This window comes from Chelonia mydas, chromosome 18 (genome assembly GCF_015237465.2).
Source record: "Chelonia mydas isolate rCheMyd1 chromosome 18, rCheMyd1.pri.v2, whole genome shotgun sequence".
NCBI lineage: Eukaryota > Metazoa > Chordata > Testudines > Cheloniidae > Chelonia > Chelonia mydas.
Genome location: NC_051258.2, coordinates 16,966,683 through 16,991,818, shown reverse-complemented (window position 1 = coordinate 16,991,818; position 25,136 = coordinate 16,966,683). Strand labels below are relative to the sequence as shown.

The 25,136-nt window shown below is 40.8% G+C and overlaps 1 protein-coding gene across 2 annotated transcripts in view; it reads left to right on the top strand.

Moving 5' to 3' along the window:
• Nucleotides 1-25,136, top strand: part of NADK (NAD kinase) — a 42,969-nt gene that overhangs the window by 4,089 nt on the left and 13,744 nt on the right. The window contains exons 2-3 of one of the 2 annotated variants that reach the window (XM_037880918.2): nucleotides 5,502-5,721; nucleotides 20,842-20,925. In XM_037880918.2, coding sequence (XP_037736846.1) covers nucleotides 5,543-5,721; nucleotides 20,842-20,925 — 263 coding nt within the window. In that variant the 5' untranslated portion in view covers nucleotides 5,502-5,542. Of the gene's footprint in view, nucleotides 1-5,501; nucleotides 5,722-20,841; nucleotides 20,926-22,895; nucleotides 23,925-25,136 lie in introns of those variants that run through there. The other variant, XM_037880919.2, reaches the window with a different exon arrangement.

Sequence of the window (25,136 nt, the reverse complement as noted above, 5' to 3'; positions counted from 1 at the left end):
AATCCACTTCAAAGACTTACTGATACTAGACCAATAATTCCTTAAAGACCAAAGAGGTAGAAGTAGAGGGGGAGTTGAGGCATTGGATTGTCTTAAAATGTTAAGTAGATTCATAGATGCAGTGTACTGGGATCACATACACTTCTAAAGCAGCACTAGGCATAGACAGAAATAGAATTCTGTTTTTCTGACTTTCTGTAGTGCTTTCTTGGTGAGCATCTAATATGAAATATAATCTTGGTTACACTTTATATGCAAGTCATAAGGTAAAATGGAAACTTCCTGGCATTTGTTCTGGGAAGGTTATTTTACATAATTCAGAATACAGTCCAGGATTATATCAAAACTGATGTTTGGTGTCACTAAACCTGTGACAAACAAATGAATCTTTGAAGAATAACTACTTTAAAAGGTGATGAATGAACCCAAATAAACTGAATAAGGGGTTTTTCAGCCATCACATTTAAAATACTAATATGTTGAAAAATGCCTTTCATATTTTATTTAAAAAAAAAAAAAAAGAGTACTTGTGGCACCTTAGAGACTAACCAATTTATGACAGGTTTCAGAGTAACAGCCGTGTTAGTCTGTATTCGCAAAAAGAAAAGGAGGACTTGTGGCACCTTAGAGACTAACCAATTTATTTGAGCATGAGCTTTCGTGAGCTACAGCTCACTTCATCGGATGCATACTGTGGAAAATACAGAAGGTGTTTTTATACATACAAACCATGAAAAAATGGGTGTTCACCACTACAAAAGGTTTTCTCTCCCCCCACTCCACTCTCCTGCTGGTAATAGCTTATCTAAAGTGATCACTCTCTTTACAATGTGTATGATAATCAAGTTGGGCCATTTCCAGCACAAATCCAGGATTTCTCCCCCCCCCCCCCCCCCCCCAAAACCCACTCTCCAGTTGGTAATAGCTTATCTAAACCGATCACTCTCCTTACAATGTGTATGATAATCAAGGTGGCCCATCATACACATTGTAAGGAGAGTGATCACTTTAGATAAGCTATTACCAGCAGGAGAGTGGAGTGGGGGGAGAGAAAACCTTTGGTAGTGGTAAACACCCATTTTTTCATGGTTTGTATGTATAAAAACACCTTCTGTATTTTCCACAGTATGCATCCGATGAAGTGAGCTGTAGCTCACGAAAGCTTATGCTCAAATAAATTGGTTAGTCTCTAAGGTGCCACAAGTACTCCTTTTCTTTTTGCAGATACAGACTAACACGGCTGCTACTCTGAAACCTGTCATATTTTATTTTAGGCATTTAATATCTAATATTTAAATTGGCTTATTTTCTTAAACTTAGATAATTTTTAAGTGAATTATATTTTATGATTAGTTCAGAAGAAGCTAGTACTCCTTTTGAGAAATTGTATAAAACCGTGGTACAAAATTAATACAAATGAGCTTAGATGCATAATTTTCCATGTCAAAAAGTAATTTCTGTATTATTGATGCATGATCACAGTAATTGTATACAAATCAAATAATTGGCACACACATTTGTCTGTCTGAAAGCCAGGCCCCTCTTCTGAAATTCCTAGATATTAGGAAAGTCAAAAGTATGTTGAAATGAATATTTCCAAGCTCAAGTTCATAGGTGACTGAGCCACTAAACATGTGTATCTTGAAAAGTGAAAGACATTATAAATTGATAACTAATGCATGCCACTAAATTATATCTATTTTTGTCATCGTGTCCTTTTGGAATGGGGATGTAATTCATGTCAGGAATGAAGGAAGTGGTGGTTGGTGATTCAGTAGGTGGCATTTCCATCTGAGTCAGTAATGAACCAGCAATAGTTTTGAAACAGTATCCCATGCTAGAGGCAATGTCTGTATCTTAAAATAGGGTGCTGTGAGGCTTAGTATTTTGTAAGGCAACTTTCCAGTTGTTTCAAAGTACTATAGCAGTAGTCACCAGCTGGTAGATCACGATCGACCGGTCGATCATGGAGCCTCTGATAGTCTATCTCAGTCTCGATCTAGGGTTGTCATGCCAACCTTCCTGCAGCCAAACCGGAAGATCAGCCACTAACAGTCTAGCAGCATAGTAGGGCTAAGGCATGCTCCCTGCCTGACCTGGCCCCATGCCGCTCCCAGAAGCGGCTGGCATGTCCGGCAGCTGCTCCGGGAGCAGAGGGAGATGGGGTCTCTGCGCGCTGCCCTCACCTGCAGGCACAGCCCCTGCAGCTCCCATTGGCTGGGAATGGGGAACAGCTGCCAATGGGAGCTGTGGGGGCGGTGCCTGTGGATGGGGGCAGTGCGGGGAGCCTAAGTGCCCCCCTCCAGGAGCCGCTGCCGGACATGCCGGCCACTTCTGGGAGCAGCACGGGGCCAGGCAGGGAGTTTGGCTTAGCCCCGCTGCACTGCCGCCTGAGGTAAGCAGGGCCAGTGGGCTCCATACACAGCTCCCAGAAGCAGCCAGCATGTCCCTGTGGCGCTGGGGGGCAGGGGACTCCAAGTGCTGCCCCTGCCTGCAGGCACCACCCCCTGCAGCTCCCGGCCAATGGGAGTCGTGGAGTCAGCGCTTGGGCAGCGCACAGAGACCCCTGCCCCTCTTCCCCCCGGGGCTGCATGGACGTGGTGGCCATTTCTGGGAGCAGTGTGGGGCCAGGGCAGGCAGGGAGCCTGCCTTAGCCCCGCTGTGCTGCCGCCCGGAAGGTGCCTGAGGTAAGTGGTGCCCAGCTGGAGCCCCCCCTGCACCCAAACTCCCTCTCAGAGCCTGCACCCTAACCCCCTGCCCCAGCCCTGAGCCCTCTCCTGCACCCCAATCCCCTTCCAGAGCCTGCACCCCAATCCCCTGCCCTAGCCTCAGCCCAGAGCCCCTCCCACACTCCAAACCCCTCAGCCCAGAGCCTGCACCCCCTCCCACACCCCAATCCCCTGTCCCAGCCCAGTGAAAGTGAGTGAGGGTGGGGGAGAGCAAGGGACAGAGGCAGGGGGGATGGAGTGGGCAGGGCCTCAGAGAAGGGGCGGGGCAGGGCCTTGGGGACGGGGAGGGGCAAGAGTGTTTGGGTTTACTGTTATTTCTACATTTTCTTTGAGGTAGATCCTGGGTTGCACTTAAATTCAAAAAGTGATCTTGTACTTAAAAAGGTTGCAGACCACTGTGCTATAGGATGGCAAAGTATCATTACTATTGTTAGAAAGACAAATTGGGTGAAAATACACTCTGAGTAGCTTTCCTAGACCCAAAGAAGAGCTCTGTGTAAGCGCGAAAGCTTGTCTTATTGGACCAACTTGTGTTGGTGAAAGATATTAGGTCACCCACCTTGTTTCTCTAATATCCTGGGATCAGCACAGCAAATTACTATTAGCATATTTATTTACCATAGGGATGTAAATATCATTTAAAAAGTTAACTGTTTAAATGATTAAAATTATATCGTTTAACTGATTAAAGGGAGGGGGGCTCCTGCTGTCCCGGCCGGTGCGGGACTGGGGGTTAATGGTTAGGGAAGGTTAACCGGTAAGCTTCCCTTGTTTATCAGTCTTTCCTAATTGATATGCCATACTATCACATTCTTCACAGTATGTATTAGGTTTCAGAGTAACAGCCGTGTTAGTCTGTATTTGCAAAAAGAAAAGGAGTACTTGTGGCACCTTAGAGACTAACCAATTTATTTGAGCATAAGCTTTCGTGAGCTACAGCTCACTTCATCGGACGCATCCGATGAAGTGAGCTGTAGCTCACGAAAGCTTATGCTCAAATAAATTGGTTAGTCTCTAAGGTGCCACAAGTACTCCTTTTCTTAGTATGTATTAGGAAATCTGTTCAAAAGGATTTGCAGTTGTAAAAGTGCAATCCTGCAAATATTATAGCAAGATAACTTTGTATTTTCTGTTAAGCATATTAAAGAGTAAGTATAAAATATTAATCCAAGCTTAATTATTATAATCACTGTTTATCCTTAGATTAGGTTTCCTTTTTAAACTGAAATTTGTTTGCTGTTTATATATAGACAAGGATTCTTCAGCAGCTATATTCAGATATGGATAAGAACCTGCACAAATGTTGATTCTTAACATTTGTGGGGAAAGTAAACATTTCAAGGACTTAAAGTGAGACTTAAAATGGCTTGTTCCATTGTTATCTTACATTCTCTAAGGAGGAAATATAGAATGTTTTATGTAGAGAAGCTACTCGTATGTAACTATCAACCATATCTGACTAAAATATATATAGATGATGTAGTAGACTTTCAGTAGGAAGTTTTGTTAACAGATTGGTACACTCATGTAAACTCTCAGATTTTTAAGGTGGGAAAGACCTAGTAAATCATTTTATCCATTTGTTTCCCTGGCAATGCAGGATTCTTTTATACTTCTTGTGATGAGTAGAGTTGGCATCATGCTAGTTTTGTCTTCATGAAATTCATGTTGTTGTTGTGTTTTTTTTTTTTTTAAGGCTAGAAATCTACCCAGTGTAAAACTATATGCTCAGACTTGAGACTTGTGTGCCTGGTAGGGCCACATCTTCTCCAAATAGGGTTTTAAGGAAGAAAATCCACTTAAAGAGTGCCTTTTTCAGGTCCATTGCAGTGCTGTTCCTGGCATTCTGACAGTTGCCTAGTCTCAGATGGGAGCTGTGATGAAGTTACATTGCTGGAAGTGATGGGAGCAACAAGAAGAATAGATCCCAAACTAATCAGTTTTGTTATAGGTTTCAGAGTAGCAGCCTTGTTAGTCTGTATCTGCAAAAAGAACAGGAGTACTTGAGACTAACAAATTTATTTGCTCAAATAGTTTTGTTTAGTTTCAGTAAACTATCCAAATCCTCTCAAAACGTTTTTATTTTTTTGCTTAGGAGGTCCATTCCTTCCACTGTAGTTCACTATTCTGGAACCGCTTAACCGAATTTTTTAGTTCTTGTTCGTTTGGTCCACAGCTTTGTTGTTGGTCACAGAGATATCAGGCTAATAAAGTTGCTTTGGTAGAAACAAAGTATTGGACTGCATAATTTGATGTCTTGTTCCCCCTTGTCTGGAGTCACAGTTACTAAAAATGCTGTTAAGACCAAGTGTATTGTACAGTGCAACTTAGGAATGCCCCTCTGTCTCACTTACCTGATGAGGATGAATCCAGGTATACGACAGTAATTTCAGATTTTGATATGTTACTTCTAAAAATGACTTTTGGCTTTTGTCCAGTACTCCTTTTATAACAGAAAGTGGCTACCAATTCTTTAAAATAGGATTGTAATGGTCTTAAAATTGCAGCCCAAAGTGGCCGTAAACAACCCAGGTAACTGGCATCATTAACACACACGCACTTCAATCGGTTCCTCCATCCTTCTGCCAGTTTCTTTCTTGTGACTTGGCAGAGCATTGAAATTGCCCGGAGGGTGGGAATCTCTTCAAGAATAGCTTGAGAAGTGTGTGTCATGTTCTAGGTCTATGAACTTAGATAGTGTCCATTTAATTTGTGGTTTGTACTCTCCAAAATTTGAAATAAAGTAAAATCTTATTTTTTCTTTCCCCAAAGGAAGCTGTATTTCCCTCAGCTGAAGTTCCTTTACTTCCACCATGGAAGCGGAACAAGAAAACTTTTGCATCAGTAAAGATGATGAGAGCGCTGAATCTGCTTTTCATTGCTCAGCATGTCATGATGATGAGGAGTGGAGCTGTGCTAACCCTATCCGGGGTCGGGCTAAGACTCGCAGTTTGTCTGCTTCACCAGCCCTCGGAAGCACCAAAGAATTCAGGTATGAAGTAAACTAGACTCGAAACTTCTACGCTGATGATTCTTTGGTAAAACTAATATAACATTAGTGCCACATTTATGTAATGCAAATATGATAATATAGGCTCTTCCTATGCGGGCAGCTTTCATTGGCATTAAGAATCACAGCTAATGACATCTTATGGCAAGAATTGAAGAAATGTTCATTTTAGAACAGTTCTGCTTATGTCCTGTCTTGTTCTTTTATATATATCTATATCTATATAGATATATTTTTATTTCTAGGAATATCTTGTTTGACAGGATCTCCTTAAGAGTCCATGTATTCTTTTGTTTCTCATTCATTTGACTTCATGATCTTCAGTTGCTTTAGATTGTCATAAACAAAGTTAGGTATTCAGGAGTGGACAAACTTAGTATCAGAGAACCTCTTGTCACAAATCCTTAGTGACACATATAGAACATGAGGGCAAGAAATACAGAAAATGCAATTTGGATAGAATGTTGTTTAGCACTGATAAAAGGCAATGCTCCAGTCTAAATAACCACTGAATAAGTATAACAGTGACAATATGTTTGCCTTGCTTGTGGCACCATAGCCCGTTCAGTCCTTGGCATCTCTCCTACGAATGCTCCGTAAGGTCCCCAAACTGTAGTCTGTGAAGCACATAGACAGCTGGCTGGTGACGTGGTGCTGCCTATTCCTTGTTTGTACCTGCTACCTTGCATTTAAGACAGCTAAAAAGTTGTACTTTTCAAATGTTACTCTTCCATGTAAACAATTGTTATAGTTGGTATGTGGATGTCACATGATAGTGAATTGTAGTGGAAGTGGTCTGTGTGATCGTGAATTGGAGAGAGGTGGTCAATGAGACAATCTCGACTAATAGGGCTTCACTTGGGAAAAACTTTGAGAATCTCTTAGATTCATAGACACTAAGGTCAGAAGGGACCATTTTATGATCATCTAGTTCGACCTGCACAACGCAGGCCACAGAATCTCACCCACCCACTCCTGCGAAAAACCTCTCACCTATGTCTGAGCTATTGAAGTCCTCAAATCATGGTTTAAAGACTTCAAGGAGCAGAGAATCCTCCAGCAAGTGACCCGTGTCCCATGCTACAGAGGAAGGTGAAAAACCGCCAGGGCCTCTTCCAATCTGCCCTTGAGGAAAATTCCTCCCTGACCCCAAATATGGCGATCAGCTAAACCCTGAGCATATGGGCAAGATTCACTAGCCAGATACTACAGAAAATTCTTTTCTGGGTAACTCAGATCCCACCCCATCTGACATCCCATCACAGACCATTAGGCCTATTTACCATGAATATTTAAAGATCAGTTAATTACCAAAATCATGTTATCCCATCATACCATCTCCTCCATAAACTTATCGAGTTTAATCTTAAAGCCAGATAGATCTTTTGCCCCCACTGCTTCCCTTGGAAGGCTATTCCAAAACTTCACTCCTCTGGTAGTTAGAAACCTTCGTCTAATTTCAAGTCTAAACTTCCCAATGACCAGTTTATATCCATTTGTTCTTGTGTCCACATTGGTACTGAGCTTAAATAATTCCTCTCCCTCTCTGGTATTTATCCCTCTGATATATTTATAGAGAGCAATTATACCTCCCCTCAACCTTCTTTTAGTTAGGCTAAACAAGCCAAGCTCCTTGAGTCTCCTTTCATAAGACAAGTTTTCCATTCCTCAGATCATCCTAGTAGCTCTTCTCTGTACCTGTTCCAGTTTGAATTCGTTCTTCTTAAACATGGGAGACCAGAACTGCACACAGTATTCCAGGTGAGGTCTCACCAGTGCCTTGTATAACGGTACTAAAACCTTATCCCTACTGGAAATACCTCTCCTGATGCATCCCAAGACTGCATTAGCTTTTTTTCACGACCATATCACATTGGCAGCTCATAGTCATCCTATGATCAACCAATACTCCAAGTTCCTTCTCCTCTTCCGTTACTTCTAATTGATGCGTCCCCAGCTTATAACTAAAATTCTTGTTATTAATCCCTAAATGCATAACCTTACAGTTTTCACTATTAAATTTTATCCTATTACTATTACTCCAGTTTACAAGGTCATCCAGATCCTCCTGTATGATATTCCGGTCCTTCTCTAAATTGGCAATACCTCCCAGCTTTGTATCATCCGCAAACTTTATTAGCACACTCCCACTTTTTGTGTCGAGGTCAGTAATAAAAAGATTAAATAAGATTCGTCCCAGAACTGATCGTTGAGGAACTCCACTAGTAACCTCCCTCCAGCCTGGCAGTTCACCTTTCAGTAGGACCCGTTGTAGTCTCCCCTTTAACCAGTTCCTTATCCACCTTTCAGTTTTCATATTGATCCCCATCTTTTCCAATTTAACTAATAATTCCCCATGTGGCACGGTATCAAACGCCTTACTGAAATCTAGGTAAATTAGATTCACTGCATTTCCTTTGTCTAAAAAATCTGTTACTTTCTCAAAGAAGGAGGTCAGGTTGGTTTGGCATGATCTACCTTTTGTAAAACCATGTTGTATTTTGTCCCATTTACCATTGACCTCAATGTCCTTAACTACTTTCTCCTTTAAATTTTTTTCCAAGACCTTGCATACTACAGATGTCAAACTAACAGGCCTGTAGTTAACCGGATCACTTTTTTTCCCTTTCTTAAAAATAGGAACTATGTTAGCAATTCTCCAATCATACAGTATAACCCCTGAGTTTATAGATTCATTAAAAATTCTTGCTAATGGGCTTGCAATTTCGGGTGCCAATTCCTTTAATATTCTCCGATGAAGATTATCTGGGCCCCCCGATTTAGTCCCATTAAGCTGTTTGAGTTTCGCTTCTACCTCAGATATGGTAATATCTACCTCCATATCTTCATTCCCATTTGTCATGCTACCATTATCCCTAAGATACTCTTTAGCCTTATTAAAGACTGAGACAAAGTATTTGTTTAGATATTGGGCCATGCCTAGATTATCCTTGACCTCCACTCCATCCTCAGTGTTTAGCGGTCCCACTTCTTCTTTCTTTGTTTGTTTATATGGCTATAGAACCTTTTACTATTGGTTTTAATTTCCTTTGCAAGGTCCAACTCTACTTGACTTTTAGCCTGTCTCACTTTATCCCTACATGTTCTGACATCAATAAGGTAGCTTTCCTTGTTGATTCCTCCCATCTTCTACTCCCTGTATGCTTTCTGCTTTTTCTTAATCACCTCTCTGAGATACTTGCTCATCCAGCTTGGTCTACAACTCCTGCCTATGAATTTTTTCCCCTTTCTTGGGATGCAGGCTTCTGATAGCTTCTGCAGCTTTGATTTAAAGTAATCCCAGGCCTCCTCTACCTTTAGATCCATAAGTTCTTCAGTCCAATCCACTTCCCTAACTAATTTCCTTAATTTTTGAAAGTCAGCCCTTTTGAAATCAAAAACCCTAGTTGCAGATTTTTGTTAATCCTTCCGTTCAGTTTGAACTGAATTAGCTCATGATCACTTGAACCAAGATTATCCCCTACAACCATTTCTTCTATGAGGTCCTCACTACTCACCAAAACCAAATCTAACATGGCATCCCCTCTAGTCGGTTCAGTAACTACTTGATGAAGGAATCCATCAGCTATCGCATCTAAGAAAATCAGAGCCCTATTATTATTGCTAGCACTCGTCCTCCAGTCTATATCTGGGAAGTTAAAGTCTCCCATGATCACGCAGTTTCCATTAGTATTTACTTTATTAAAAACATTAAAAAGGGCTCTATCCATATCCAAATTAGATCCCGGCGGTCTATAGCACACTCCAAGCTATCCCACACTATCCCAGGGGAGGCGCTAATAGTTTTCTTCCCCAGTGTAATTTTTGCCAAGACGAGCTCTGTCTTGTCCATTCCATCGCTTCTTATTTCTTTACATTCTACCTCATCATTGATATACAATGCTACTCCACCGCCTTTGCCTTTATTTCGGTCTTTCCTAAACAGCACATACCCTTCAATACCCGTAGTCCAGTCATGACTACTATTCCACCATGTTTCTGTTATCCCTATAATATCTGGTTTCACTTCCTGCACCAGTAGCTCTAGTTCCTCCATTTTGTTACCTAGGCTCCTCGCATTGGTGTACAAACATCTTAATTTTTGCTGTTTGCCCTTGCTCACATTCTGTACCCTATTAAGCACGGTCATTCTCCAGCCAGTATAACCTATTAGACTGGTATCCACACTGCCCTTCCTCCTTATATACATTCTCCTACCCACGGCTGTATCCTCTCTTACTTCTTTTTCTTCCCTCTCAATGCTAAAATCCGGCATGGAGATTACCTGGACATCTCCCAACCATCTCCCCCAAATTCCTAGTTTAAAGCTCTCTTAATCAGTTGTGCCAGCCTCCATCCTAGAAGTCTATTTCCTTCCCTACTCAGATGAAGTCCATCCCAAGAGAAATGTCCTCTGTCCATGAATGCCTCCCAGTCGCCATACATCCCAAAGCCCTCCTTATAGCACCACTGCCTAAGCCATCTATTGATAGTCAAAATCTTGTCACACCTTTGTTGCCCTTCTCTAGGAACAGGCAGAATCCCACTAAAGATTACCTGGGCCTCGATTTCCTTAAGCGTCTTCCCCAGCCTAGCATAGTCTCCCGTAATACTTTCCAGCGAGAATTTAGCCGTGTCATTTGTTCCCACATGAAGAATAATTAGGGGATTCTTTCCCGCTCCCTTTAGGATCCTTTTCAACCTCAGGTCTATATCCCGTATCTTAGCACCTGGAAGGCAGCATACCCTTCTATTCTCTGGATCAGCTCTGGATACAGGCCTCTCTATTATTCTCAGTAAAGAGTCCCCGATCACATAGACCTGCCTTTTCCTGGTGACGGTGCTATTCTCCATTCCTTTTCTCCCTTGTAATCCTCTTCAACCCATCCTATCCTCCTGGGGCTCATATTTTGTGTAGTCTCCATTGACTCTTCCCCTTCTCCTATAGGACTAGCCGCTCTTCTCTTCTTCCTTGCCCTTCCACCTTCAGTGACTGCCTGCTGAGCCCCTTCTTCATTTTCTAACTCTGCACACCTGTTCTTGAGCTCTGTTTCTCCTTCACTAGCCCGTCTTTTCCTCTGCCTGGTTCTTTTAGTCACATGCTTCCACTGACCACTTTCCTCACCCAGTCTCCCCTCAGAATTCCTCAGTCCTGCTTCCATCTGCAAGTCTGAGCTTTTCCCTTCAGATACCTCATGGCTTTGCTCCATAATCTGCTCAAACCCCTTCCTAAACTCAGCCAGACTTTCCACCTGCATCTCCAAACCTCAGATCTCTTCCTCCATCAGCTCTATGAGACAGCATTCCATGCAGACAAAACGCTTACCAGGTACCACCTCCAGGCTCATATACATACCGCAGCTTCCACATCCAGTCATCTTCATTGTGTCTTCCACAACATGAGTCACTCCCACTGCTGCCTCTGTATCTGTCATAGCCTTTCCACCTAAATCCTGTTAATCTGGGAAACACAAACCACACAACAACAACAACAACAACACCCACAGCAGCAGCAGCAGCAGCAGCAGCAGCAGCAGCAGCACCACCACCACCACCACCACCACCACCACCACCACAGCAAAAACAAACCCCAAACAAGCACCACAATACAAACTCCCCTGTGCCGCTGCACGACTGGCTGGCTACCTTTATAGGACTCCTAGTCAGAGAAGCCCTGCCCCCTAATCAGGGCTCAGCTTATTTCATTTAGAGCACTGAATATCCATCCATGGTAATGGTTATTACTGACCTTGGGTGGATTTGAACCATGAACATGGAGATTAAAGGCTGGTCGTTCCCCCCCCATATTTCTGAATGAGCAGGAAGTTTCCTGCTTTTGTAGAAGTAGGGCAAAAGTGAAATTTACCCAAGTTTTGTGTTTGCTCTTCTAGTCTGTATTTACATAGTGAGGTAACCCTTAAATAGCTTCTGAGATTAGAAGTATATTACCAAGGAAAAAAACAGTCATTGGTCTATCATCTGCTAGCTTCAAGAGAGAATTTTGAACATAGTAATAACTTTTCACATTTTTTTTTCTTACAAAGCATAGGAATTGTGGATGCAGTGCATAGCTGTAGTATTTATCATATACTGAAAGAGCTTGCCCATAACTCAGAAAATAAGTACACAGGTGTTCAAGTAATATTTCTAGTTCTTTATGTACACAGTTTTACAAGAATACATGTGGCTTTATTTAATAGAACTCTGTAATGTTTTACAGAGTAGATTGATACAATTTGTTACACTATTGTCAGTTTTAAGTCAACCATCGTACAAAGGATCCAACTTCCAGTTCTACACATCTTACAACAATGAAGTATGGAACAAATGGTGACGTTGAGGTACATCAATTTAATAGCTTGATAGTAATATAATCCAAAAGGAATGTTCAGGCTTCTTTAAATTGTAGGATCAGAGCTGGACTTGATACCAGATCTTTTGAACAGCTCCACCTAGAGTTAGTATACATGGTAGTGAGAACCTGGTTGGGTGCGTTTCATCTGTATAGTAATGAGGGGTGGCAAAAAAGTACCTTTATTCATAGATCATAATTAGTGCACCAAGAAATCTCTATTGCCTTCCTCGAGCCAGATTGTTAACCTACTAGTAATGCCCTTATGTCACATGGGGATCCTGGATTTAACTTCTGGTGTGGCATTTCTCAGACCAACAATGGCAGGTAAAGACTGTACTGTGGAGGCAGTATGCTTTGAGGGAGGGAGGGAGTACCTTGCAGTACTGAACTCTGATCCTCCAGATGCCTAAGGGGCATGGCAAAATTCTAAAGGAGCTGCTTACCAGAGAGGTTTGTCTCTCCCATCCAAACTGTGTTGCTAGCAGTATTGTTGCTGCAATGTGGAGCATTTGTAGGTGAGACTACAAGGATGGGGGGAAAGGGGCTGGGGGAGAAGGACTCCCAAATCGAAGAGAAGAGGATCTCAAAACAGACTGTAAGCTGATTAAATGTTTTCTAATAAGTGTCGCTTCTGTGGAGTTTCTTTAGGCTAATGTACTTAAAAATTTTTGGAGGATGTTCTTGCAGGATCAGTGGAAACCTTTTAATGCTTACAATTTCCTGTTATTGCCTATGGACTGCACAGTACAGTATAAGAAAACAAAGTATTTATGTAGAAATATATCCTATAATTAGCAGCATTTAAGTGCAGAAATTTGATTGTGTTCATAGGATTTTAAACGCCTAATATTAGTCTACATGAGTAAAAGGCCTGTTGGCCTAAATTCTGCTCTCTCCTTTCTAGGTGTGAATATTTCCAAGTAATTTTTTTTTTTGGTAGTTAGGAAACCTGCTTTTTTTTCTATTGGGCACACATTTCTTAATTTATTTCCATTTTCTTTTGTTTAGCTTGCTCTCTGATGGATAGAAATTGCTCTGAAACTACAATCTATCTTTGCAGTCAGGGGTAGCCATTCGTGGTTTGAATGAGGTTTACTACTTAAAAGATATTTTATTAAAACTTCTTTAAGTCGCTCTTTGGCTGGTTTTGTGATTTTTCACCACCAGTTCAAAGGAACTTGTAAAATGTCAAATAAAAATTATTGTAGGTTTGCTATGCAGTATTTGTAATTGAGTACTTCTCTCTATATATCAACTTAGCAGGCTCTCTCTCCATAGTTCAATACATTTCTAAAGCACATTAGTACATTATAAGTAGAATAGAAAATGGTAGTAATACCTTCTTATCTCTATTCACTTAATAAAAGAATCTTATCCTTTGATTAAATGGCACACGTATTCAATCCTGATAAAACCCTTATCTAAAACCTATTTTAATTATATAATGCCTTAGAAAGATGTACATGGTGCTGTACAGTGGGTAAATTGTATCAAATATGGATTTCTTCATCAGAGTTGAGGATCTGATCCCTTAAGCTTCTGAGCTGTTTCTATTCTCAATGAATGCCACAGGAGTTGAGGTTATGCTGCAGCATGCAGGATCAGGTCCTGAAAGGTACAAATCCATACAATGCACAATGTTGTAATACTGCAAACGCGTCACGTTCTGTATAACTTTCATTGCTTAAATGCCATGTGGGAACAGAGGTATTTAGAGGTTGCCTTTTGTAGGAGGAGCAGGAAGGAGTTTCTTTCATGCCACTCCTTAAGGTTTAAACAAATATGCAGGTGAAAGGGACAGAACAATTTTGGGGGGCAGGGGGGAGAAATTGAGTGGAGTGGAAGCTGTCAGAAGGTACATAAGCAAGGGAATAGTTTACTATCCTAATTTAAAACATGATCATTTCAAAATGTATGAAGACTTTATCAGTGCTGCCTTCATTCCTCTACACATACTTGGAATTCTTGTTCATCCTTAATATACTATTAAGAAATAGTGTCATTAAAGTCCTTGTATGTTTGTTTTTCTTCTTGCTAATAATAGAATAAATAAGGATAAGTATAAAAATATCTATTACTGTCTCCTCCTCAGACAGGCTCAGTAATGCTTGAAATTTATACTAATACATTGTACTGACACATCAGTTAAATCACCTTGAAGAAGCGTTCTGTGTAAACTCAAAAGCTTGTCTCTCTCACCAACAGAAATTGGTCCAATAAGAGAGATTACTTCACCCACCATGTGTCTCTGATATTGATAAATGCCAATTTTATTGGCCTGCTGGAAAGGGAGAAATTGTTATATTTGTTTTTATTAGTAAATACAAATTTTGTTCAAACTTCTTAAAAAAAAAATGTGGAACTCACAGGATGTCACCGCAATCACTTGCTTGTATGTTGTATCTCTTTCTTCCACTGTTCATATAATTTTGTATTTTGGCAGATTGTAAACTCTCTGGGGCTGGGAATGAACCAGCACATTACATGAATTAATCAGGAACAGGAGAGGCATATTTCCCTGTTGTCACTTTTCAGTGGAAATGACTATAATGTTTATGGTAACATTTACATAGTGCTTTACAATCATTAGCTAATTGTTCCAATAGATATGGGAGGTAGGTAAACTGTATCCACATTTTACTGGTTAGGGGAAGCAGGTGGAAGCTGAAGCAGAAAGGTTGTGACTTCTCCAAGGTAAACTTGTTTTAGAACTGGTATTAGTCCCATGTTCAGGCCACTAGACCATGCCCCTCTTTGTTTGAGGCTAAATTGAAATTCAGAACTCACATTTCCATTGGAGGTGTCATGTAATCTAACCCTTCTATTAAATGTACAAAACAAAAATCATAACCTTCTGCAATTACACTGGAAATGCTTGCTCCAATTCTTCACTCATTTGGGTATGTTTGGTATCTTACTCTGCAAGGTTTTGCAAGTTACTGCCTCAACTCTTTGAGGCTGAGGAAATAAATACCTCTCAGATTATATGAATGAATTCTGGGATAAACTAATGTTTAGTGATTGGCAAATATTTACTCAAAATAAAAGTTGCGAGGAAAAAGTATTTTTCCACAACTCTTGATCTCCATTACCTGCCTGTCTTAGCTTCATGCTGCTTTTACTTCACAATAAGGACCAAGGGACTCATGGTCACCTGCATTAAAAATGCCTAGAAAGCTGGATTCTTCAGTATTACATTTGCTGCAAAATTAAGAATCTGTTTTTTCCAATTTCTGAGCCAGAAGGAGTGCTTATAGAAGTTTTCTTCTGGTCCTGGAGGCATTTCTGATGATCTGACAACCAAGCCCCTCTGCAACAGTCTTTTAGTCCTGTGGGCATTCTGGAAATTTTATTTGTCAAATAAATGCGGAGGCTCCAGCGTGGTACTGGGGCGCATAGGCCACTAGCTACACAGAGGTGGGAGATAACTGTGCGCCCCCCCCGCCCCCCTCCCCAAGACACTGACTCAGTGGTGAGGCTGCACCCAACCCTGACACAGTGTAAGGACTGGGCTTGCCCCTCTGTGCCAGGTGCATCAGGTGTGGGCAGGCAGGATCCAAGTGTGGAGAGGCTTAGTGTGTCGGGATCGAGGTGTGGGTCGAGAGGGTTCTGTGTGGGGCAATATGGGTGTGGACAGCTCAGTGGGGGATCTGGATGCGGGGGGAATCTGGATGCACAGGGGCTTGTTGAGGGGTTCTGGGTGCAACAGTGATGGGACTCTGCAGGGAGGTCCAGGTGAAGGTGGTTGGGGCTCAGCAGCGGGGTATGGGTGTGGGGGCCTCAGTGCCGGGGCCCAGATGCTGGTGTTCAGGGCTCGGTGGGGTGGGAATCTGGATGTGGGTGGTTCATCGGGGTGGTCCAGGTGCAGGGAGATTGGGGCTCATGGAGGGGGGTGTTCTGAGTGCAGGGCGGGGATGAGGTTTGGCGGAAGGGTCTGGGTATGAGGGGTTCTGGATGCACGGGCGTTGGGCGGATGGGGGAAGCACTCCCTCTACAGGGATCCCTTTCTTTGCAGCTGAGGAGCGATGGGCGCAGGAAGCAGGTGGGTGGTGGTGGGAGTTTGCATAGCTTTCTTCAGCCAGGGGAGAAATCTGGGGATGGGTCTGACCCGGCCACGGATACTGTACAAGGGAAGAGGCGCTCCCATCCTCCCCAGCCCAGCTGTGACTAGCAGCTGAGCCCGGTGCAGGGTAAGAGCCACCAGCCGGGTCTTCCCCATTCTCGTCCCCTGTGCCACTGTGATTTACCTCTCTGCCGGCTGCCCTGGGCCCTCGAAATGTACTGCTGGGGAGGGTCACAGGGCTGCTCTTGTGGCTTTCCTTTGCTTCCCCATCAGAAAGTCATTTTTCTACAGGGAAGCAAATAAATCTGCAGGGGACATAATTTCTGTGCATGCGCAGTGGTGCAGAATTCCCCCAGGAGTAAGTCTTTACTATGTGATTTAACAGTAGCTACCTCATGAATTCTGTGGTCCATATGAAAAGTGGGACTTCTGGTCTGTACCAGAGGTAAAACATCACTAAATAAGCCTAAAATGGCTTTGTTAATTATTTCCCAGGTCTTATAGAAGTGAGATTTTTGAGTTTAACTTTACCTTTTACCAGTCCTTAACTATTCTCAAGGAAAGGACCCAGATTGTAAACTAAATGCTTTGGCAGGTTGTCTTATGGCCTCTGTTTCTTTACACAGTGGAATGATTAATCTGTTCATTGGTATAACTCACTTTGTTGTTGTTTGTTGTTATTCAGTTTAATTGGTTGGTGTAACTGATTTTAGCTACTTCCAGTTAAACGCTGGAAACCATAATATACCATAAGCAAAAACTCCTCTCTTCACTTTTCACTAAGGATTCAAAAATTGTACTTATCTGTACAGTTAGGAGCCTCTGTGTTTGGCTTAATCCTTCACATGCCGTCCTTTATGCTGTTTAGGGCATGTGTTCACTGCCAAAATAATCCCCCGTGACACCAGTTCTCGCAGCCCCGGGTTCTACAGACTTGAGCTCACACTGTGGTGCTAAAAACAGCCATGTAGATGCTCCCACTCAGGTTCTGATACCTGGGGAGTGGGGTAGGTTTCAGAGCCAGAGTAAGAACATCTGTGTGGCTGTTTTTTAACACCATAGCACAAGTTTGAGTCTGTTGACCCAGGCTCTGAAACTCACTGCTGCAGGTGTAGACATATTTCCCCAGGCCTCCAAGTTGGTCTGTTACTATCTCCGAAACATCATCACATTTGATACTACCTAGGTCAGTCTTTGGATGAAATTTTCATGGCATCTCATCTTCACTGCCACATTTATTTTTTGCCAAGTCCCTCCCCTATTTCTAAATGGGTTGGGAGCTCATTTTGTCCCTACTGGCAACCAAGATTACAAAGTTATATTCCCAGTTGTGCCATTAACTTTCTGAGACACCTTGATAAGTTATATAACCTCTCTGTGTCTCAAGTTAATCTTTAAATGGGTATCTATCTAATGTTAGGCTTTGCTTATGTTTGTAAAGCACTTTGATGCTCTGAAAAATGCTATTGAAATGCAGTTTTATATTTTATCAATCAAAAGTCCACTGGCTCTGTGACGTGCCGGCATAGTCCTTCTTAAATTCTATATAATCTGTTCATGTGATTTGACCACAGACTATCAACAAATAATAATTTAAAAAAATTTGGTTTGGGACTAGAATGTCCGCAGCAGACAATATGCTAATATTGAGAGAATATGCTAATATTGCTGAATCCAGAAATTATGAATTTTGGTTTTTTCTCCTCATTTGGGATTCCTTTACAAATTCTGTAAATTGACTAGTGACTGCCTTTGTCATACTGTAGTTGATGGAAAGATTAATGTTAACAAACAAAGAAGACAGATTGATGGTAAAATAGGAATTTTTTGCGTTTGATATTCTATGTGTCTCCGTGTACCCTCCTTTAAATGTTATTGCATAATTTCAATCCACTATTTCTCAGTGGTGATGGTACATAGGCCACCTGTCTGCATCACTTTATAGTGTTTTCCCACATAATAATTCAGTTAATTATCAGAAGTTACACTTAATTTGGCTTCTTTAGCCTTTGACTATGCAAGAATTCTTTCAGTGGCTGGTGATGGAGAGAAAAGGAAGCTTTTCTTTTTATGTTCCAAACAAGACTCTTGTAGGAAAAATACTAGTAGTTCAGGACATGCACAGGGCCCTGATACTGCAAATATACACATGTTTAACTTTACTACTATGAGCAGTCCTACTGATTTCATGTTTAAAGTGCCTAAGTCTTTGTAGGGTTGGCGTTGTGGTGATAATAAGGCCTACAAATTTACCCTAATCATGAGTTCAGTTTGTAAGAAGTGAGTCTAAATTCATAAAATGTCACAATCTATAATAACAGATGTGGATGAGAACCAGAGAAACTGGATTAGTTGACACTAAAGATGCCACAGTGATATAATCCAAGGACTGTTGAAGTTATGCTTGTTAAAAACCGATATGTGGAGCCAAAAATTAATGAACCAAAATTGGTGTGTCGGATATTAGGCCTAATTGGTGGACAAAATAATGAGGGGGATGGGCTATTCTATCCATCAGTCACTTTTTGGATCCTTAAAAGAGAGGTTTTTTTTTGTTTGTTTGTTTTTTGGAGGGGCTGAGTGGGTAAAGGAAGAACACTCAAGGAGAACAAACCAAAGCTACTGAGCAAGCTTCACTGTCATGTCTGGCACTCCTACTATCTCCTCAGTCCCTGGACCTTTTTTATTCTCATCCAGAGGGATGTCCTGACCAGATTGGGCCAGAGAAAGAGACATTGATTAAGTTAACACCTTTGGTCCATTTATTCTATCTAAATTAATACAACAGGGATTAAATCATTTTGGCTTGTACATTGCCCAGGACCTGAAAATGTATTCAGGCATGGTGAATTTTATTGAAAATGGTTATCAAGGACCACACTACATGTCTCAGTTTAAGACATAGGGTACCTTTTAAATGTGCATACCTGTTAAGAATATATTTTAGGAGTGGGTGTTGTGTATCTATACAATATATATCAATCATTTTGCAAAGCTTATTAGTTCTAAAATTGGATGCTTTGCCTTTTCTGTAGGATCTTTAATGAAGGTATAGTGTTTTAAGAAAATTCGGAAACAAGTGTGCTGAATTAGGATGAATGTGTTTGTGGTTAGATGGACTGAAGTCCCTTGGAAACTGATTCAAGGCAGTCTTTACAGCTGTCTAATCACAAAAAATACCAGTTACTGCCGTGTCTCCCTGGAGCATGGCCTGAGAAAATTAAAAAGATATGAAAGAATAGGTTTTGGTCTTTGGCTTTGAAGTTCTGAATGTGTATCTGCAGCTGTTTTGTATGTTGATTGTTTGGAGAACACTTAATTTGTGCTAAAATATTTTATCATTTAAAGTGCGTATGTCCTAAAATACAGTATGAAAGAAGCCCTGGTAGCTTTCCTTCTTAGTATTTTAAATATTTAACTAGGCACACGTGTTCTGTTGCAAAATGTTTAGTGAAGGCCATGAAACTATTGAACTATATAACAAAGACAGAACACAGACATTGTTTTGCTGGGCAATATTACAACTGGAATATATGTGCTGTTTTGCTTGTCTTGTTAGTGAAGCCTTCTTCAAAAATTTGCTGAGAGTCTCATGTTTGGTGTAGTGTCTTAATGTTGTGCTGTAACTTCAGGAAATTTGCTGCACTGCCTAAAAAGCTGTAATCACCTGGTTGATCCAACAGCTGAACACTCCTAAGTTCTCCAGATTCTTATTGTTGGTGGTTGTTGCTTAAGTATTGGTTTAGGATTACATGTTGTGTGGTTGGAAAAACCTTGTCTACTAGTCATTCATAATCTTTATGCATCCGATGAAGTGAGCTGTAGCTCACGAAAGCTTATGCTCAAATAAATTGGTTAGTCTCTAAGGTGCCACAAGTACTCCTTTTCTTTTTTTTGCATAATCTTTACAGTAGTTGAGGAAAAAAACACTAAAAGTTGACTCTTAAGAATTATGTATTTTTAATTCTGATATGGGAGTTTAGATTTTTAACAATATATGCTTTCACTTTTCACTCTGTCAGGAAGAATTTGAAGTTTATATTGTTGATTTTAGTTTTTCATTTTTATGCTCAAGACTTGATTATTTCACAGTCAAGTGAGCTGATCTTCACCTACTATCTCTAGTGGACTTTTGTCCCATTACAAAACAGCACATCTACTAGCCTTTGCTCAGGAGGAAACGAGGACTGAAATAACAGGAATGTTGTGGGTCAGGATTGACGTGCACTGGCAGAACTGTGTAGGGGAAACTTCACTGTCACAATGGCATTATTGAGTTTGTGGTGTTTCTTGTGTAAGGAATGGAGGTGAAGCTGGAACAAGTCAAGTAAGTCTATTTGGTACTAGGATACTAGAAGTGTAGTCATATGCTATGTAGAAATATTCAATACACGGACTAGATGAGCTTCTAATAATGATTCAACTGCAATAATCACTGAAGTCAACATATGGTGCTCAAATGCAGCCCCGTAGATACCAGCAACTGCATTTTAACTTTGTGTGCGCAGTTTTTTGTATAGAAGTGCGTTGACTTGCTGATCAGCTGCATACTGAGACTTTAGAAATGTAATTTCCCCCACCTTTCCTTTTTTAGCATTAACTACTTCAAAGAAACAGGTAATTTGGATAATGAATATAATTCATTCCTACTTCAGCTTTCCCTTACATGTGTTTCATTTTTCAGGAGGACACGCTCCTTGCATGGACCATGCCCAGTGACCACATTTGGACCAAAGGCATGTATGCTGCAAAACCCTAAAACTATAATGTAAGTGCCTCTTTTTAAAATGCACAGTATTTTCATCCTACATTCAGGAGAATACCTTGATCTGTCTTTTTAATCAATATCCACTGTATTTTACCCAGTGCTTAAACAAAGATTTTTTCAGTTAGCTTAAGAAGTGCCTGTGTAGAGTCTGATGCAGCCAAAAATCTATGTACCATTTGCACCACACAAGCCCTGAAAAAACATCTTGTGAGGAGGACAGATAGTGTACATTGAACTGGACTCTTAAAAGTAAAATCAGTGTGCTTATTAGCTTAATCTTTGTGATTTAGAAAAACATATAAATACAGTCTTGTAAAGTCATTGGTTTACTCATCCTATATCTGTGTTTGTGATTCATATTTTTTTTGTCAGCTTAAAAGATCACATTTATGCATTATCTCACAGTCATATTTCTGCTACTCCCTATGTTTAACTAGCTTTTCTTGTGCTGTTACTGACAGCAGCGTTATCTGGGTTACATTTCTTTAGGGGTTGCTTTAACAAAGTGTTTCAGGAATACACCACTTTCTTCCCAGCTCTGTAATCACATCAGCCAACTCCCTCAGCACCCTTGGATGCATTAGATGCGGACCCATGGACTTGCGTATGTCCAGTTTTTCTAAATAGCCCGTAACCTGTTCTTTCACCACTGAGGGCTGCTCACCTCCTCCCCATACTGTGCTGCCCAGTGCAGCAGTCTGGGAGCTGACCTTGTCTGTGAAGACCAAAGTCAAAAAAGTATTGAGTACTTCAGCTTTATCCACATCATCTGTCACTAGGTTGCCTCCCCCATTCAGAAAGGGTCCCACATTTCCCCTGACCACCTTTTTGTTGCTAACATACCTGTAGAAATTATTCTTGTTACCCTTCACATCCCTTCCTAGCTGCAAGCTCTAATTGTGCTTTGGCCTTCCTTATTACACCCCTGCATGCTCGAGCAATATTTTTATACTCCTCCCTAGTCATCTGTCCAAGTTTCTACTTCTTGTAAGCTTCCTTTTTGTGTTTAAGCTCACCGAAGATTTCTCTGTTAAGCCAAGTTGGTTGCCTGCCATATTTGCTATACTTTCCGCACATCGGGATGGTTTGTTCCTGTGCCTTCAATACAGCTTCTTTAAAATACAGCCAGTTCTCCTGTACTCCTTTCCCCCTCATATTAGCCTCCCAGAGGATCCTGCCCATCAGTTCCCTGAGGGAGTCAAAGTCTGCTTTTCTGAAGTCCAGGGTCTGTATTCTGCTGCTCTCTTTTCTTCCTTTTGTCAGGATCCTGAACTCGACCATCTCATGGTTACTGCTGCCCAGGTTGCCACCCACTTCTACTTCTCTTACCATTTCTTCCCTGTTTGTGAGCGGCATCCTTTAGTTTATTCCTTACTGTTGGCATTCTTGTGTTACTCTACCTATAAACTGGCATTTTTCTCCATTTAAAGAGGGGGGAGAGACAAAGATTTGCATAGGCATTGTGAAGTGCAGAAACTGCTAATTGGTATCATAGTGTGGTAAACGCTTCCCCTGTGCTGCTTAGTTTCAAGCTGATAGTGCTAGAGTTACAATACTGTAGGTGCAGTTCACGAATTGAGCTTTGCCTGTGACACCTGCTGTAGGTGAAACTCAGCTCAGCCAGGCAATTTTGCTTACCTCATGCACTGCTGGTAAAGTGAGTGCAGAAATAAGGCATTACTTCAATTCTTCAGGTGGTCTTGGCCAGTGGACATCAGTTGCATAGCATAAAAATTATGCCTATTTCTCTTGAGAAGACGCTGAATTCATTCCTAATTTGGTAAACAGGAGTGGGATGAGAGAGAAGGTAAATACCAATTTGGACTAACCATCCTGGTAAATATCTCTTTAAAATAAGTTGGTGGGTGCACTGTTACTGTAATTCAGTGGTTCCCAAACTTGTTCCGCCGCTTGTGCGGGGAAAGCCCCTGGCGGGCCGGGACGGTTTGTTTACCTGCCACGTCTGCAGGTTCGGCCGATCGCAGCTCCAAAGTAAAGTGATCTGGATTTTTAAATGTGCATTTAAAGTAGTAATTTTTCCTCAAAGTGTGTTGGTGATTTTTCCAGTGAGGGTGTGGAGGAAATTGTGATCTGCAGGCAGGTCTTTAACTTCCTTATGCTCTCTGTCAACAGGAGTCTGTGGCTCAGACTGTAATTTGTTTAAAGTTTTGCTTACATCATGTATTTCACCACCTGATTGTGGCAAATATACTCCTCCCCATGGGCTGACCCAGAGCTGTACAATATAATGATAGCATGTCAAGATTAGTCCAGTACAGAGACTGTAGGCAGTACTAAGAGCGCTCTGATTGCCAAGAAAAAGACAGCTCATGCAGTGTTCAGAATTGCTGGGGAGATAAAGACATTCTCAGGTCATCAGAGTGAAAGGCTGTTTAGAAATCTAAACTGTAAATGATAGTTTCAGCTTTTAAGAATTGTATTTTTAAAGTCAGCTATTTTCCTGATTGTCATTTAAAATACTTTCAGCAAGAGGAATGTAACAGAAAATCCTACACTAGAGTGCGAAGGCAGCACTTTATATAAAAGCACAAAATCTGAGTCTTTTTCAGTTCTAGTGTTTGACAGAATTGAAGAGTTTGTTTGTGAAAAAGCTATTGAAATGACTGAATGGAATGAATTTTAATGAAGTCAAATACTATATTTTTGGTAGCTTTTAGTCTCCCTTAAACTTCTTTGAAAGGGGATTTTGCAAATGAAAGACATTAGGATGTGTCTAAATACTTTTTTTGTAGCACTTGTATAAGGAATTTTTCTGTGAAGCAGCAAAAACATTTTATCGGGACTATTTGAAACGTTCACCTGGATATCAACTTCAGACAAAAATGATTTATTTAAGGTAGCAGTTCAGTTAAAAATGATTAGGTCAAGGCCTTTTCTGGAGTTCTGTTTATTGCACTTGCACGACTTTTGAAGAAAGCCATGAAAATCTTTAAGCATGTTATGCATGATCCCTCGTTTAATAGAACTGCACGGAAATGGTGAGTACAGTGAAATAATAAGCTGTTTGTCTTGTTTGTTTGAATAAAGTCCATATGAGTTCCGATGTGTTCTCAGATTACTAAGTGACATCGTACTGATACAATCTGCAGTTTTTACAGCTGACAGAGAACCAGCCTGATTATGTTGAAATGTCTTTATCCTGTCTCTTTGTTACAGAGATGAGGATATTCTAATTTACTTTCTGAAAACTTGTAGAGGAGAAACAACACTGCTTCCTTCGTGGTCATTAATGTTGAAAATGACTTGTAAAATTTGAATCCCTTTTCCCTTTGCAATTATTTTTGCAGCAATTCAAAATTAATCTCAAATGTGTTGCTTGTGACTTTTCTTCATTGTTCAGTTCCTTACTCCTTCTGGATTTATTTTTAATAACAGTTCAGTTAGTAGTTGGATGGTGAAATTGGAGAAGATTTTGAAGTGTGTAGTTACCTTAGTTTGTGATGACCTTTGAAACACAATTCTTTGTCTTCAAAACTAAAACATCTAATAGGATTAAATATAGTGGAGAAAAGGATGGAGGAAACTGAAGACCTTGTAGATGGTATGGGGTAAATGAGTTCTGATCCCTGTTCTCACTTTTACATTCTGTTACATCTATATAAAAACTACAGTACTGTTTGTCAGTGACTGTGTACTTGGTGTTTCGCTACATTTCACTACAGTCTGTAGTTAAAGCTACATATGTACATATGTGCTTATACATATAAGCAATTCTGGATATAGGAGCTGATCTTTTCAGCTTTTACCTTGCAATTCAGGATAGCTTCATGAAACTTTGACCCTATCTATTTTGGAGATGTTAGGGGGTATAAAACAGCTGTGTTTGTTTTAACCCTCTATCAAAAGATGGCTGTTCCAAATCTGTTTGCAAATTTGGCTTGTTCAGCATTTGCATTAATCCACTTTTCTGCCTAGATTACATCTACAGCATATGGAAAAAGATGAGATGCTTATAAACTGCTAAGGACAAGTGTAAAATGATTTACTTAGCTTTAGACATGCATGCTAAAGAAATAGAGCAGAATGTAGATGTATTCCCTAAATCAGCTAAATGTATTATGGAGCCACAGTTGTTGCTTCATATTTAGGGTTGCAACTGAGGTTCCATTACAGATTTTTTCCTTCCCAAAAAATCCACGAAAAGTTATATTAGTCTAATTGTTAGATTAGATCTGAGGCTAAGATTCTTT